The 16672-nt window shown below is 38.7% G+C and overlaps 1 protein-coding gene across 2 annotated transcripts in view; it reads left to right on the forward strand.

Moving 5' to 3' along the window:
* The window catches only part of CFAP46 (cilia and flagella associated protein 46), a 75620-nt gene that overhangs the window by 55184 nt on the left and 3764 nt on the right, over nucleotides 1-16672 (forward strand). For both annotated transcript variants that reach the window (XM_071564374.1, XM_071564375.1), the window contains exons 41-56: nucleotides 19-207; nucleotides 650-784; nucleotides 1655-1834; nucleotides 3186-3353; nucleotides 4180-4277; nucleotides 4976-5055; nucleotides 5475-5626; nucleotides 7431-7552; nucleotides 7970-8055; nucleotides 8797-8961; nucleotides 10656-10732; nucleotides 11320-11371; nucleotides 11459-11494; nucleotides 12622-12724; nucleotides 13924-14036; nucleotides 16142-16223. In XM_071564374.1, coding sequence (XP_071420475.1) covers nucleotides 19-207; nucleotides 650-784; nucleotides 1655-1834; nucleotides 3186-3353; nucleotides 4180-4277; nucleotides 4976-5055; nucleotides 5475-5626; nucleotides 7431-7552; nucleotides 7970-8055; nucleotides 8797-8961; nucleotides 10656-10732; nucleotides 11320-11371; nucleotides 11459-11494; nucleotides 12622-12724; nucleotides 13924-14036; nucleotides 16142-16223 — 1838 coding nt within the window. The remainder of the gene's footprint in view (nucleotides 1-18; nucleotides 208-649; nucleotides 785-1654; nucleotides 1835-3185; nucleotides 3354-4179; nucleotides 4278-4975; nucleotides 5056-5474; nucleotides 5627-7430; nucleotides 7553-7969; nucleotides 8056-8796; nucleotides 8962-10655; nucleotides 10733-11319; nucleotides 11372-11458; nucleotides 11495-12621; nucleotides 12725-13923; nucleotides 14037-16141; nucleotides 16224-16672) is intronic.

Raw genomic sequence — 16672 nt, forward strand, 5'->3', positions numbered from 1 at the left:
AAATGTGTATTTTGCCAGGATTGGAAGCATATGGAATGCACTGTGGGTCACCTGACATTGGCTCAGTTAGCAAATGTACAGAATCTCTGTAAAGGCTGTGCTGACATCAGATCCAAATGCCTGTATCTGACTGGCAAAACTCTTCACTTACTTGCCATTGATGAAGATCCTGTGTATTCAGAGATTTACTGGAATCCAGATGTTATGGTATGTATTCTTATCTGCACTTGAATTAATTCCTATGTGTAAAGTTTGTCTGCCACAATATTTTTTCTGTGTATGTTTGTATAAATCTGCTCGTTACTGTTCTAGTAAGAACCCCATGTAAGAAAAGGAAGGTTGGTTGAGGTGTTATAAATTCAGTGGTGAATTAAAGCATTCAGAAGAAATTAATGGAGGAAAAACACTAGAAAGTGAAACTCTTAGAGGCTGTACAGGGACTTTTTAGTTTCTGCTGTCATACTAACATTGTAAGATATTAAGAGATCTTTGTCTGATGATATTAGTAAATCTCTCACCATCAAGGAGTTAAGGTAGTGATTTTTTTCAGAGTACTGCATTTGCACAGAAATTTTCACAAAAGAAATGAAGCCAGCCTTACTTAGTGGGATGATTATTTATTCTTTTTTTTTTGTGCTGTGATGGGTAGGAAGAAGCTAAATCAAACATCAAGAAATCTTCCCTCACTTCAGCAGAATGCAGAGAACAGGATGGGACAGACAGCAGTTTACTGACTGATAAATGTCATAATGATAAGTACAGGAGGAAAATACAGGAATTAAAGGTACATGAACATATGAGCTTCAATTAGAATTTGAATGCTTGTTTTTAATAGAAAAATAGGCAACTCACCAGTTCTATTTGAACTGATAATGGAAGTGTCTGGAACACAAACTTGAACTTACAAAAATAAGAAATCTACAGAAGACCCTCCAAAACCAGCTTTCCATCCCTGCCCTGCTGTGTCACTCTGTCCCACCCCACAGGATGTGGGAGCTCCTGTGGGAGCTTTCCCACTTGTTCCCCGATAGGAATAATTTCTCCCTCAGTGGTTTCCCACTGATGAGCATGTAGCAGCCAGGACTAGGTGAGCAGGCAGCTTCCTCCCTGCCCCACAGAAGTGTCTTTCAGAGGGAGCATAACATTTTGCAGACTGGAAGCAAAGAAATTACTGCTGACACAAAACATATAAAATTCAGTGAGCTGATCTCTGTTAACTGCTGCCTCTGAAAGCACTCCATGAATTTGGAATGTACAGTTTGTGTTGCCAGTAAGATCAATAAATACCTGAGATAAGAGATTTGTGGGTTTATTTGGATTAAATATAGGTAACCTTCACTGGAAACAACTGCATTGATCCTTGGCTCTGAGCAGCTCATATTGCCTGGAATTTAGTCTGTTCTGTTTATGTTAAAAGCAAGTATTATGCTAAAACATTTCTTTTTTAATGCTGTATAACAGATGCTGATGTCTGCTAAATACTTAATCTATATATGTGTATTTAAATCATATATTAAGTAAATGCCTTAAAAGGAAAAAGCATTAAAATTAGTCATAAAAAAAGCAATACTTATTTTCTCTAACACAGTGGTAATCAGTGTATATATAACAAATATTTAATATTCATTTTAATATAAACCTTTTTATCATCTAGAAGGCACATCTTATGGCTCAGAAGTATCTTTCTCAGTCCAGTGAGGCTTTGCTGCAGTGTATGGGGATTGCCTTCAGTCAGAACATTACTGATACCCTCACTCTTGCTAGTTTGGAAATGGCTGAATGCTTTCAACAGTTTGATCCAGTTTCAACAAGCCAGTTTTTGGCACTTCATCAGGTAAGGCAGCAATGGATGTGCTGCTTTTCAGTGGGAGAATGTTGGAAGTTGCATAAGCAAAACTGTATTGGCGCAGCCTGAGAATTGGCCATACAGAACATGTGGAGGGTCCCTTGTGATAACTGGTGAGTAACACAGGTCATCAAATACACCCTGTGCTTGCTGAGTTCCAGTCATTTATCAGTGATTTATAGTAGTTGTGTTAGCTGTTGTGTGTGACCTGAAGGGCATAAGAAAGGTACCCATTCGGTTTGTCAAATGAACACATGCACACGTGGTCCTGCAGAGGGCTTGGAGGTACGGGAATCGTTCATGTGAGTCATTCATGTGCCTCCACCCCAGAGAAGACACAGAGCAGCTGAGACTTGTGTTCCCCACATCAGGAATGAATAGCACATAGTTCCTACACCATCATCTCTGTTACTGAAATACCAAAATGCACCTTACACTGCTTTTATTTCTGCCATGTCAACTCAACTGAAGGAAGTTATGACAAGCAGAAAGCACCTGACCCTCTGTCAACACTTGAATTTGCAAATATCAGAACCCATGGATGGAGTGACTGGTTAGGTCTTGTAATAAAAGTCAGAATCAGCTAATGCTGAGTGTCGTGCTTATTCCTGTACTCCTGCAGCACACTGTATTATTAGTGCTGTGCTGCCATCTTGTTAGTGAACAAGCTGAGTAGGATGCATCTCAGGGCACCAAAACCAAGAGTAATCATGTCTTTTACTGGGCAACAAATTCTGCTGATTCAGTTACTACTGCCCAGAAAGGTTTGTACTAAGCCTTCCTTTGGAATTTTTGATTAGGTCAGCCTGAATTGCCTTTTTTTTATGTAACCTGCATTAAAAGGAAAAAGGTGTTTTAGCTCTTAGCTAGCATTGGTTCAAAGGGCAGGTTGGTACCTTTGCTGAAAGAAAGGTCTATATAGTCTTACCCTTTATTTTTCCCTTTGTAGAAGCGTGTTAATAAGCTGTGTCATGTGCTGGCTGCCCAGTAAAGGCACAGGAACAATGAAAAGACTCAGCTTACTTGAAAGGCTAAGTTCAGAATATGGTATTTGCCATTCCATATGTACTTGAGATGACTAAATGCAGAAACCTAAATGATAAATGTAGACAAAGAAATCAATTCCAGCTATTCATATTTAAGAACTCTTCCGAAGTTACTGCCAGACTGTTGACATGAGCCTGTAAGCATAAATGGCAGTCTTCTGCTAGTTCATCTCACATTTCAAGCAAGAGACTTTTTATTCCACAGAGATAGATATATGTTGTAACACACATCGTGTGTATGTGTATTTGTATAATTTTTGTGAGGAAAATAAATAGATGTAATAATTTTACAGAGCTGCTCAGTGTCTGTGCTGATGAAGAGTGTGCTCCTAGCAGCTACATCCAACACCAGCAGCTCTCAGCTGGCAGCATTGCTGCATCTCCAGAATCATTTAAAACAAAACAGAAACACGAGCGATCTTCTAAAATGTGTGGAACAGCAACTGGCTACTTCTTCAATGGTAACTTTGAGATGAGCTACTTATTAAGGTTTATATATATTGTATAAAAGCACACAGAGACACATCTGTGTGTGCATATGGGGCACAGGACAGTGGTGGGTTGACAGTGCTGGGAGTACAGTTGGACTCTGAACAACCTGAACAATTCTGTGCTTCTGTGAGCCACCTCTGCACTTTCCCCTGCTACCAAAACCAGGCCACATAAACCAAATATAATTTTATATAGTACTTGGTGAGGTGCCTGTTCTTAGCAAAATTTTGAAGGACTTTTACAAACATAAATGTTACTGTGAATTATCCTACTCCCTTTATTTGCTATTATTCTGCTAGTATTTGATAGAGTTTTAACTTCAGAAACAGTGTAGTGGCCAAAAAAGTCATGTTGATATGAACAGTGTAGTAAGTTACAGTATTTTTGTATTAAATAATATTTATGCATCTTTCTGCACTGCACAAAAATTACACAGTCATAGAATGGTTGAAGTCAGAAGAAACTCTGCAGGTCATCTTGTGAAACAGTCCTGCTCAGGCAGGGCCAGCCCGAGCCAGTTACCCAGCACTGTGTCCAGATGGCTTCTGAATGTGGAGGTTCCACATCCTCCCTGGGCAAGCTGTGCCACTGCTTACTTTGCTCCAGGGAAGCAGTTCCTGTTCTTTTGGCAGTTGCTGGTCCTGGCACATCTGCTGAGTGTTTGGGCCTTTTTACAGATAGATATATGTGTCAGTACCTTCTTTCCTAGAGTTACTACAAATTTTCTAATGAAAGAGCTGAGAATGAGGTTTATAAAATCTATGAAAATAATGCTTCTTTGGAACTATTGTACAGGCATGGAGAAACCTCTGTATTTCTGTTGAACATTTTAATATAATGGATGAATTGCCCTCCAATTTCTGCATAGTAATTCTCCAGCATTCAGAAGACAGGTATAAAATTTCATCATTTTGGTTTAGCATTGTTTGTTGCAAACGTCATCTTTTTTTACCTGTAAATAATTACTATTTTGGTTATTTATTGCCTTTCACTTCTAATTTTGCTGTACTTGAATTTTAGGTTAGTGAAAAAATTAATATATAAAGAAAACTGCCTGCAGCTTCAAGCTGGACATTTTCTCTGTACTTTTGATTTCCCTAATTATCTCTTAAATCTTCAGAGGTCCCTGAAAGGTTTCAGGCCCCTCTTCATATCTTCCTAAACTGTGGTAGTAGTTTCCAGCCCCTATTGCTTATGCTCTGGGAAATGTTAGGAAGGGGCATATTTAGCTTTATAAAGCCACCAATTATGTGGTTACTGCAGCCTAATTAGCAACCACTCATAAATGAGTTACAGCAACTGAGTATGAGTGCAGTCACCAATTGTAAAATGTTTTAAACAACTGCCATGGAACAAATGGAAATCTACCTTATTGGCTGTATAGGAATAAAAAACCTGACCTTACTGCTCTCAGTTTGCTCCAGCCAGGCCTTGCAGGGTTTGGAACCCAGGGTGGGGGGAGATGCTGCATTTGCAGAGTATTTGAGCACATTGAATTCGAGGGCAATAATCACTCAACCAATAAATCTGAGTCATATAAACAAGGCTAAACAGTCAAATAATCTACTCAGCACTTTCCTGCTTTCCATAGATCATATTTGTACAGCTCCTTGATGGAGATGCCCAGAGTAAGCACTGCACAGCAAAAGGGAAAACTCCCCCAGCCCATGGGTAGGTACTGCTTTTACTTGTTTGAGAGATAAAAGTCATTGCACTGATGTTATGAGGGCTCACAGCTCTCACTGTTGCAGGCAGTAAAATTTCAAAATACCTTTTCAAATAATTTTGTCTTCTTAACCATCAAGAGAAAGAAATTCCTAAATATGTTTTCTTATCAGGTACAATGTACCTCGTCACAGTTTGCAGAATTTTTGTTTATATTTGAAGGCTGAAGTTGTAATTGATAAATAATTGTAGAGGGTTTTTTCACTGTTCATTTCTGTATATAGTTTATGCTTATATATATGTCTGTATTTAATTTTTTAAAAATATCATGGCTTTAGAAACTGATGGTCTTTGTAGAACCATTTCTGCAAGAATGAATGCATCTCAAAGGGAGTCTGAAGAGGGTGTTATCCTCCTTTTAACAGTGCAGGCCAAAGTGTCTCGATTTCCTGTGAGTCCTGATGCATTTCACGTTTTGTTGGAAAAAGTGCATCTGTACAAGCAGCAAAAGATCAAGAGTCACTTCAAACAAAATGTCATTCAGAACTTGCAAGAGTGTGTCTCCAAAACAGATGTGGTAATACATTTTATTAACTTATATTTAAAATAGAGTGAAAAACATATACTAGAAATACAGCAGGCACTCTTTATGCAGAATTTTTCAGTTTATTCCAAGTGTAGCATCCCTGGTGTTCACAGTTACCAAATGCTGTGTAGTCTGCCACAAAACTTAATCTTACTGTGTTATTATTGCTGTGTTCAGGATCATTGAGAAGCTTTGAAATGTTCAGTGCTTTATCAGCATTGAAAAGTGATGCAGTTGAGATCAGTTTACTTGAAAATGTGCTGTACTTCTGAGATTTGCATTTGCAAATGTGCATTGCTTTTAATATCACATGAAAGCTGCTGCTGTTTCCAGGACAGAACCCAAGATCATAGATTGCAACCGTTTAACCAAAATAAAACTGCCCTAGCCAGAGATTTCCAACACAGAGGAGTTTTTTCAGGGGCCCACAGTATCTTCTGAACTGGAGCTCCTTATTTGGACACAGTTGATTCAAGTCTGTTAGTCACAAAATTCTGCTTCAAGAACATGCCTTGTTGGAGTCTTAAGTTTGTAGAACACTCTTAAATTGTAGCTGACAAAAGCTCTCTGTTGCTGCAGGAAGGCTCCATTCATAGGGACATTGTCACAATCAGTGGGCACAAGTTGTGTAACACAAGGGGACTGGAAAAGCCTGTGACTTTCACAGGCACTTTTAATCTGACAGGTGACAGAACGTTTTCTACACAGGAAATGTACAAGTCTACAGCCTAGCATTCTAATTTACTTTAATTTTGGCTTCATTAGAGAAAACTTAGGTTTCCCAATACCAAGGAAAACTCACTGTTAAATATAGCATTACCAAAAGCTGGTATAGGCCATCATCATAAGTATAAAGGTAAAAAAATAGAGGTCATATTGAATTTTCTGTACAAGTTTTCATTGTTTTAATTATACAACTTTGACAAATCTGATTTTTGAATTGTAGTTCTGTTTTATTCATCATATTGGCATCTTTCAGTTAAAACACCCATTACTGAAGATGGGTGAGGTATTGGTCATTTTCTCCCATGGCCAATACTTGTTGTATTGGCAAGTTTGTAAGAAGATTACTGTAGCTGTGTGAGTCAAGAACAAGGTGCTGAGATAATGGCAGGTGGAACAGATGACAAGAACAAGTGGCTCAGGTTTCTAAGTGCACGTGTTGCAATGCCCAGTCCTGTGCCAGCCTGTGCCAGCCCCACAGGGCCTGGGTGAGGAGCCCAGGCATCAATGCCAGCACTCCTCACCATTTGGTTGGACGTTTGGCCAGGGAGTGGTTTTGTGTTGGATTTCACGAGCTTCAGTTTTCAGTGTCCTCCTCTCCTACATGGTTCTATTCTCTTCTTATCTGTTTTCTTAATCTGTTTACTTTGTTCATAAATTGGCTCCACTGATCTCTCCATACATTTTCATTTGCTTCTGTGTTCATCGTGCAGTTTCTCTTCACTTCTCAAAGTTGTCCCTGCCCAATTTCTTCTCATTATTTGGTGGAGCACATTATCTTTTCTTTCTGCTCTACTTTACTGCCATTCCCTATTGAAATTGCTGAAGTATATTAATTGTTTAAGTAATAAATAGTGACGTCTTGTACTGATTCCTGTGTTAGAATATTTTGCAAAATGCTGATAGGAAATCTTGAAGTAAAGTAATTTTGAAACTGACTTTTTGTATTTTCCATTTTATGATGTTTCAAATTACTTGATTTAGCCTCTGATATAATATTAAAAAATTTATATATATTTAACCAGAATGGAGGGGGAAAGTATTCCAATTTTTGTTTCACTGTGTGTGGTAGACTCCAACAGAGAAAACAGACGATGATGGCCTTGATTCAACATCAGATTTCTCTGAAATATTAGAAATGATGGAAGAATATCTGAAACCAGTGCTGTCAGAGTTTGATTTTTCTGCTCTCGGGTAAGATGCTGACTTGTTCGATTATCATTTGTGGAGACAGAACTCTGACTCAAGTCCTTCAAATAAAGGAATGGGTTTAGCAAGAATGCCCTATTGCATGAAGGTTTTACATCCTGAAAGACAGGACATGCAGGGTGTGCCAGACTAAAAGACTGAGCAACGTGGTAGGCTAATGCCCATTTCTAACAGGCACCGTTCTGCAGTTTGTTACACTTATCCTTAAGTTCAGGAGGCAACATTATAATTAAACTATTTAAAGATGGGATTTCCAAAGGACAGAAAGTCCGAAGGGAGCACATCCCTTTGTGTAAAACTTCACTGAGATTGAAGCAGTTTTGTCTTTGTATTTCCTGTGAAAATTTTTATTTACACGAGTATTAGTGCTGGTAATGTTTTCACTGAAATGCCTCTTTCCAGAGAATCCCAGTGTGTAACGACTTCAGCAGCTGAGGCAGGAAAAAAGAATGTGAAAGACAAGGACACTAAACAAGCTGGAATGCGAGGTATGGGCTCCCCGAAGTCTGTGTGTGTGTGTGTGCACAGACAGTTTTAATTTTATTTAAAGCAGGGAGAAAACAAAGGCTTCAGCCTTTGCTTTGTCTGGTTTATTTTCTCTATCAAGTATTTCAGTGCACTCTCAGAGAGGTTTTATATGCTGGATGGAACTATCCTTCTGCATTTTTCTAGGGTTTTCCAAACAATACAAGCTGCAGATACCTAAATGAAACACTAGAATAAAGAGCTTTCTTAAGTCTGTAGATCTCTTTTTGTTTTGTCTTTTTCTGCATTTCATGGGCTCTGACAGGTTGCTGCCTTGAATGCAAGGCTTATGCTCTAGTATGTCCCTAAACATGTCTCGAGTAGTTCTGAAAACTGGATAACTTGTCTGCCATGTCTAGAGAAAGACACATTATTGGATAAAGGTTCCTTTGCAACTTTGTGCTGTTTAACCCAATATTGTACAGCAGTTTTACAGCAATTTTACAGTTCCTGAGTGTCCATAGAGCTGGACTGGGGTGTGAGAGGGTTGGTTATTAATAGAGCCATGGATTTCCCTCTGAGGAACTGGGGCTCGTAAGTGCGTGGAAGTTTGAGAACATCTTAGGAGTAATGGTATCAAAAGAAATATTTTTGATCCACAGTACAATGGAGTTCATGTGTCATAGAGAAGATTTAGTTTTTGTCATCTGTCTGCAGTTATTAACATACAAACTGAGAACTCCTAAATCATGTTCTGTCTTTAGATAGAGCCGTGGATTTAGGATTGTGTGTGGTATTACTAGGAGATCCACTACTTATGGAATTGCCTTTGGAAGCTCTGAGTGTATTTAAAGAGGAAGGAATAAGTTCTGTATCCAGAGATTTTTCTCTCCAGATTCTCTACAATCGCCGACACTTGGCTGAGTCAGGTACTTTTAGATAAACATTCTTTCATTCACCAAATTATGCAGAAAACCAGATACTTAAAGTTTAAATACTATGAATGGTACTGTGTATTCCTCTGGAAGTCTGCCACGTGGAATAGATTTACAGTATTTTAGATGGACTAAATGGTACAGTAGACTTTTTTTCAATGATGATCATGGGAGCAGTGGTGCCTTATTTAAAATAACCTCTATACATTAAAGAATTATGTAAAACTCGGTGGAATCTGAAATGGTTTACAAAGTTTCAAGCCAAGTCTCAAGTATGGTCTTAAACTTTCTGAAGCTTTTTTCAGCTGCACTGAAAAAAATTAAGAATTTACACTTCTGTTAGTTTTCTTTAACAACACTGTAAGACTGCTCAGAATATCAAGTGTAAAGAACTTTTAATCTCTGAACCACTTTCCTCTTGGTTCTTGTGCTATGAATGTGGAAATCCCCACAGGCTTTGTGAACCTGCAGATACTTGGACCCTACAGAAACTCTTTAGTGAAATGGGTTGAAGGGAGGTAGTTGAACATTTGATAAACTCGACCTCGTGGCATCCTGAAACTCGTTTCTTAGATTTAGAAGTGAATAATAAATGCAGGCAGTGTTTGTATAAATCAAAGGTACCTTCTATTACTGAAGTTAAAAATTTGAAGTTGCATTTTGCTCATGCATAGATAAAACCACACGGAATTATTAAAACTGGTTGGTCTAAGTTAAAAAATTGACCTAGTTTAGAAAATCTCTCTGTTTGGTGAAAGGGTTCTGTTCCAGGGAGGTTCCTGTCTGTAATATTTAGCAGTATTTAGCCTTCAGTGTAACCTGTCTTCTGTTCTTTCATTTCCCTCCTTCTTTCTAAAGGGAAAGAGCAGTAAATAATCTGAGATTAGAACATTTTTGGTTTACATACCCATTGATAAACTATTGCAGGTCTTTCAGAAATGTGATTTTTCGAACATGTAGGTTTTTTCCATTTCTGTTTTTCCCTTTTTTGAAGTGAAGCTCCTCGTGGCTGCCTGATTTTGGGTGCAGATGAATGAGAGGGAGCACAGTTGCAGTCTCTGTTGGTGCAGTTGTGGCCGTGGCCACTGGCTGGGGGAGCAGGAGCCAGAGGGGGTGACTGTGGGTCCCAAAGTGCCACCAGCCCGCAGGGCACTCTGGGCACTGCTGAGCCTCGTGCTCTGGGTGAGGCTCGTGGACACAGGCAGAAATACAAGTCACTTTGCTGGGCTTTTTAAAATTCCCTTGAACAAAGAATTCCAATTCAGATACGACACTTTCTTTTTCCTTTCAACATCTGCATGTCCCACAGAAGCTTCAGTAATGCTGGTAACATCAGCTGGTGCCAAATGTGGTGATAGGCCTAGAAAGTGCTTTGATAATCTCTGCTCAACTCTGTCAGAAATTCTCAGTGTAGTGAACCATTTTCCTGCCTAAGGGATGGCATCTCCTGCTTGTTTTCCACTGTAAAACCAGTATTTTTAGGCAAGAAAGTTTGGGTAATGTCCTTGTCACTGTCTTCTGAAATGAATTTTTGTTTTTCTGCTTTAACCTGATGTTGGTATCACTGTTTATTATTACTGTTGTTTATTGTTGTTGTTGTTACTACATCATATTTATGCAATCCTTTGAGGGCATTTGTTTTCTGAAACTGCCTGTATATTAAAAAGATGTTCTTTTCCATTTCCCAGAGACTGAAGTTAAAACAGATGTTGAAAGATCTCAAGAAACAAAACCAAAATCACATCAGAAAAAGAATGTTCAAATGGTGAACTTTCCACATTTTTAAAATAAGCTCAGTAGGAATAGCTCTTATTTTTGTGTTAAAAATGTTAAAGAACTTGCATAGAAAAGTGTTAAAAGTGGCTTGCATAGAAGCTCATTATGTGTGTTAGAGTTTTGAAGAGGAATAGATGCCACGTAAGCCCATAAGAATTTTGCTTCCTGCTGATTTTGGAAGGAGTTATTTCTTGGAAAAGTCGTACTTTGTAAATGGGACATATTTAATATTTAATACCAAGAGATCTGCTTAAAGTTACTAAAATACTTCCTGCAACAATATATTATATTTCATATAGTGTATGCATGTATTGTATGAGTGTATATCTGTATTTGCATATCTATCTGTGCACACACATGTATATTTGTAATGGATGTCTATGCATTTTAGATAGTGCAGAATAATTGATGCTTTTCATTTCCATTGACAATTGAGTATCATCTTCACTAATCCTGCCTTCAAAGTTGGTTTTGGACACATTTTCCTGTTAGTTGTTTGAGAGAAAGAAAGTAATACTGTTAATATTTGACTGAAACTTTTACATGCAATGGAATATGTACTCTTTTTAATTGTAGGCAGCAGTTAATTGTGATTTACCCTTGAGTGTTGATGCTCGTAATTTTAAATGTATCCTTTCACAAACTGTGAGCCAAGTGTATCAGCTAAACTTTTTTCTTATTTAAATCACATTGTTTCTGCTTAACTGATTATCAGACATTGTGGACCCCTATGATGAAGGAAGAGAAGCAGGTAATATGTATTAAATAATACATTCTTCACCATCTACCCATGGAATTGAGAAATTTTTGTACCCAAAAATGCAGTCATGACATCAAGATGTTGACAAATGCTCAGCTGTTCCTGAGGACAGCACTGTGTGTCCCCTGGGAACAGGCTTCAGTGAAACAATTTAATGGTAAATGGAGGGTTTTAATTGAACCACAGAATCCCCGACTGGTTTGGGTGGGAGGGACCCCAAAGCCCACCCAGTGGCACCCCTGCCATGGGCAGGGACACCTCCCACCAGCCCAGGCTGCTCCAAGCCCTGTCCAACCTGGCCTGGGACACTCCCAGGGATGGGGCAGCCACAGCTGCTCTGGGCACCTGTGCCAGGGCCTGCCCACCCTCCCAGCCAGCAATTCCTTCCCAATATCCCACCTCTCCCTGCCCTCTGGCAGTGGGAAGCCATTCCCTGTGTCCTGTCCCTCCATCCCTTGTCCCAGGTCCCTCTCCATCTGTCTTGTTGGCTCCTTCAGCTACTGAAATAGTTTTTAGCTCTGAACACAGCACAGAAGCAGCTACTGAACAATCAGTGGTGTAACAGAAAATGTCTTCGTGCACTTCAGTTTCTGCTTCACAGCAGATCCAAATAAACCCCTGTTCATGTGCTCAGCATCTGGCTCCAGAGTATATCTCTGACCTACACTAGTATGAAAGTGCAGTCAAAAAGAGGAAATGATTTGTCATTAAATGTGCAATGTCCTTGGAGAGCAGAGGTGAGGTTGGAGTCTTGTTTTCTGAAATTGGTGCTCTGAGTCCTCTCTGAGCCTCTGGAACAGAACTGTGTAAGCAGTTTCTTTTCTTTACCCTTTTCTCAGGGTAACTACATTTTTTAGTTTGTGCTTTTAAAGTATTTAACCTGTCTGCCAAATAATTCTTGTACATTATAAAATATACTTTTCAAATCAGAATCACAGTTTTACTCTGAAAATGTCCCAATTGTGTTAATTTTAAATGCCAGACTTAGGTTTCAAAAAATATGAAATTTAATTATGACCTCTAAATATTATAGTGTCATTTAAAATTATTGAAATTCATATTTCCCAGTGTAGTTTGCAGCATGTTATGCTCATAGTGATGAAATTCTGTTGTTACAGAAGCTTCAAGTCCTTCCCAAAAAATAAAGGAAATCCTAGAAAAATACCATGACCTGTTGACAGTACAGTGGGAAGGTGTCATTGGCAACATGCGTGTTCCAAGGTGTGTAATACTGTGCCTGCTTTCTTGTCTTATCCCTGTTTCTTTTTTAAAGTTGTGCCTGTTTCCAGAGCCTTCAGTCATAAAATAGGGTCCTATTTTGCTGAGCTGGTAAACACATAACAGACCATTGTTGTTGTTTGAAACACAGATTTAGGTTTGTAGACAGAATATTTTAGGGATCTGAAATACAGTGCCACAGGGCCAGGTGGGTTTTGTCAGAGTTGCTGTATATGTAGGTAACCTAATTTTGAAAGAAAGTCTCCTGGTGCAGTCTTGGATTAATAAATGCATGAGAGCATAAGTATAATTTCTGGCTTTGCTCACAACTGGTTTTAAATCCAAGTCTCAAAACCTGTAGCATCTCCATGCACTGGAGTCATCTCTAAGGCTGAAGCACAGATTTCAGAAGCAAAGTGGTGAAGGTAGATCTCACAGTTCCCCATTTGAAACACTGATTATGGAGCTAATACCATTTTATGGAGTGTGTTCATAAACAAACTTTGTTCTTTGTAGATGTACTTTGGTTTTAAGATGAAAACCGTAGAGGGATAAAAGGGATCTCGAGAGGTCAAGCAGTGACGAGTCCTGTCAGTCAACATGACCCTCCCTGGCCCTTCCTTCCTCACTGCTGTTTTATCCATCAGTCCTTTGGAATCTTCCCTAATTAGTTAATGTCACTGACTAGGGTCTTTAATGTTTCTTCCTAGCAATTACGAGGATTATTGTTACCAAACTGGAGGTTTTGCTGCCAGCTGGGCTAATCACCCACATCTCTTGTTAGACCCTCATGGCTTTGTGCCCTGGTGGGTACAATGGGGGCATAAACAAGGACTGCCTTTGAATGTTAGACTCCAGACTGGGATTTCAAACCACACAAAGCATACAGCAATGTTTTTAATTTTTTTAATGGAAAGGCAGGTATTTATCTAAAAATACAGTATGCCTCTTGCTCAGTAAGAGATGTTACTAAACTTAGTAAAGCCCTGTATTAAAATAATTGCTGTTAGTAGTCCATGTGAGTTACTACACTTCTCATAGAGTTCTGCAGTCTGGTCTGTCTCCTTGCTTTGCATGCTGAATTTAGCTGTAATTATTTCTGGAGTAAGTAACGCCAAAGTGTTTGCTGTGGATAATTTTTGAAAAGTGTTCTTGTAAATAGTAACATCAAAGTAACTTCCCTTCTTTGGTCATTCTTTCAGCCAAGCAGAGTGGGAGCAGCTGCTGACAAGCTGTAGTGCATTTCTGTTCTATGGCATGGAGAGATTCATGTCTCATCTATTACTGAACAGATTGGTTGCTATGAACATCCCAAGTAAGATAAGCAAACTGAGAAATACTTTTTAATTGCACCACCTTTTATTCCTGGGTGTGTCCTACTGTATCATTATCATAGTGTTGATCTTAGCAATAGGAGCTTTTTTTGAAATACAGGGTTTTTAATCAGAAAATGACTATATTATGTAGGTTTTATTCTGTTGTACAGCTTTCTTGTTACTCCTCACAAATAAAATGAGTCCTTCCCTGCTTCCAAATGTTGGAATTTCTGAGGTTCAGAAAAGGGTTTCCATCTAATGGTTCTCCCAGTGAATCCTCTCCTTTTCTTTGGAATTAAGTATTTGGTTGGACAGTATTTTTTATTGCTTAGAACAAGCTCTGCAGTGCCACTTCTCCAGAATTCTCTCAATTCTGGGTTAGTGCTGAAGGATTGCTGGGGGATTATGGAGCAGTCGTAGATTCGGAGAAAGTACATTTTTCTCTGCTTCTTCATGACTAATTAGTCTTTCTGTTGTAGCCTAAGGTTTGGCTTAAGGACTAGTTTTTCAGATTCACAATCTTCCTTTCTCCTCCTACTGCCCTTGCACATCTGGAAGAAGCTTGACTTTGGAGCTGTGTGGAATTTGTCAGTGGAGCCAAGTTGCTGTGTTGTTATGTGTAAAGTGAGGACAGTGCACATCAGATTGTGAGGTCCTGCAAAGCAACAGGAACCTTCTTCATGAACCTGTGATTTTAAAAATGATTTAAACATCCATATGTCAGTTTTATGGGAAATAAGAAAATATGTCTTCTATATCTGTTGTTCATGCCTGAAGATGAGGTTTCAGATATCCACGGGCCGACACTTACGCGTCTGGCACCTTCTGGAAAGTTGTTAAACCTTGTCCTGCATCCTACTTGTAAAATATGCCAGGATTAATTCTGCCTGAGAGTCCTGAAAGCTCTAACCTAGACCCAGTATTATTAAATATTGGGTTTGGTCGTTTAAATGGTGTACATAAAACACACCACTGAATCTGGGCGTGAGACCAGGCTGAGAAGGAGAGAGCAGGGGTTTAGCAAATGCTGAAATGCAAGATCAGAATGCAAATCAACCCTGCTTTATGCAGGGCATAATTTGGGAAAGGCTTAGTAGGAGGTGTTACAGTTAAAGAAAAATAGTCAATCAAACATTAGTAAGTTAGGGAATGGCTACTTAAGGGGCAGAATTACAGAACAGAGTCAAGATGGGTAACAAATTAAACAATGTACTCTTCCTAGGCTTAAAAAGAAACAAACTCTGTATAGGGGTGACTATACAGGGCTGTCATTTGCAAGTTATATGAAATAATTTTCCACCCTACGTTGTTTTGCTGAGGTCTCAACTGGAGAAGAATATTGACAAAATAGAGTAAATTACTGGTGGAGAACATTAGGAGTGGTCAGAAGACTGTACCACAGTTTGTGTGCTTAGTTCTATTCATAAATACGTATGTGCACTGATAGGTTTATGTGCATTTAAAACACACTTTAGGAGGAAAGACTGACATATTGGGAGGAGACATAAAGGTTACCAAGTATGTCAAAGGCTTTCCAGACAAAAAGGTAATTTACTTCTCATCTTCTTGGGTCAGGAGAAGAAGTAACAGATTAAACTACAGAAAACCAAACAGCAGGCAAAGCCTTTTAATTCTGAGAGTATTCTGAGTTATTTGCTGGAGACCTGTAAGGAAATGAGGCCTGTTGGAGGTGTAACTTGGCTGTAACTTGTGGAGAGGAGCTGCATAGAAACCATTTCCATACTTGCATAGCATAAACTCTTCCAAGAGTTTGTAACTACAGAATTGAGTCATACAGGTCATTGGCAGGGGTAAAATGGCATGTGGGCTTCATTTGCAGTTATCCTAATGTGGCACTGCAAAAAACCTGCAAAATACTACGGAAAAGTGTAGCAAAATTACATCAAATAATGTTAGCATGACTTTATTAGTTACTTTACATAATACTTGACAATTTTGGCTGAAATACATACATTTTATATTAGTCTTTTAGACTGTATTCAAAGAAAGTAATTAGCTGACAAAAGTCCTGATTTACTTATATTTATTACCCTGGGCATTATTATTAGTGCAAATACCATTGCTGTAATATGTTTTTTTCCAGAATGCCATTTGATGATTCTTCTGGATCAGGTACGATCAGAGCAAAGTTACCAAAGAATTACAAACTCTGATATCCACAAAAGGTAGGGTAGAGTTCAGTGAAGTCCACATAAGGCAGACTATTTCAAAGCAAAGTTAAATCCTGTGTTATGAATATTCTCATTTCCTTCTGCAAGTAGAAGGGTTTCTTTATAGGGCTAAATAGGATGAAAACTCTGTTACAAGGCAGTGATAAGAAAGTCAGACACAGAAGCCTTACTACGTTACACTTACCTGCCAAACTGAGTTCATGATTCTCAGTCTGTTCCAGTTGAGTGCATAAAACTTCCCCTTAAGAGATAAGCTGGTAAGAGTCCCCCTGAGGCTTCTTGCACTGAACAGTTTAACAATCAGGTGGATTTTTGTTTGAGTAAATTATTATGACATATCAAATAACCTGTTCAGAGTTTTTAATATTACTAATTGCAGTTTTTTGTCCTTAAAAGTGTCTCAGTATTTTTCTTGCTTTTAAGTTGATGGGGGGAAGGGTTTG

This window comes from Pithys albifrons, chromosome 9 (assembly GCF_047495875.1).
Source record: "Pithys albifrons albifrons isolate INPA30051 chromosome 9, PitAlb_v1, whole genome shotgun sequence".
Lineage (NCBI taxonomy): Eukaryota > Metazoa > Chordata > Aves > Passeriformes > Thamnophilidae > Pithys > Pithys albifrons.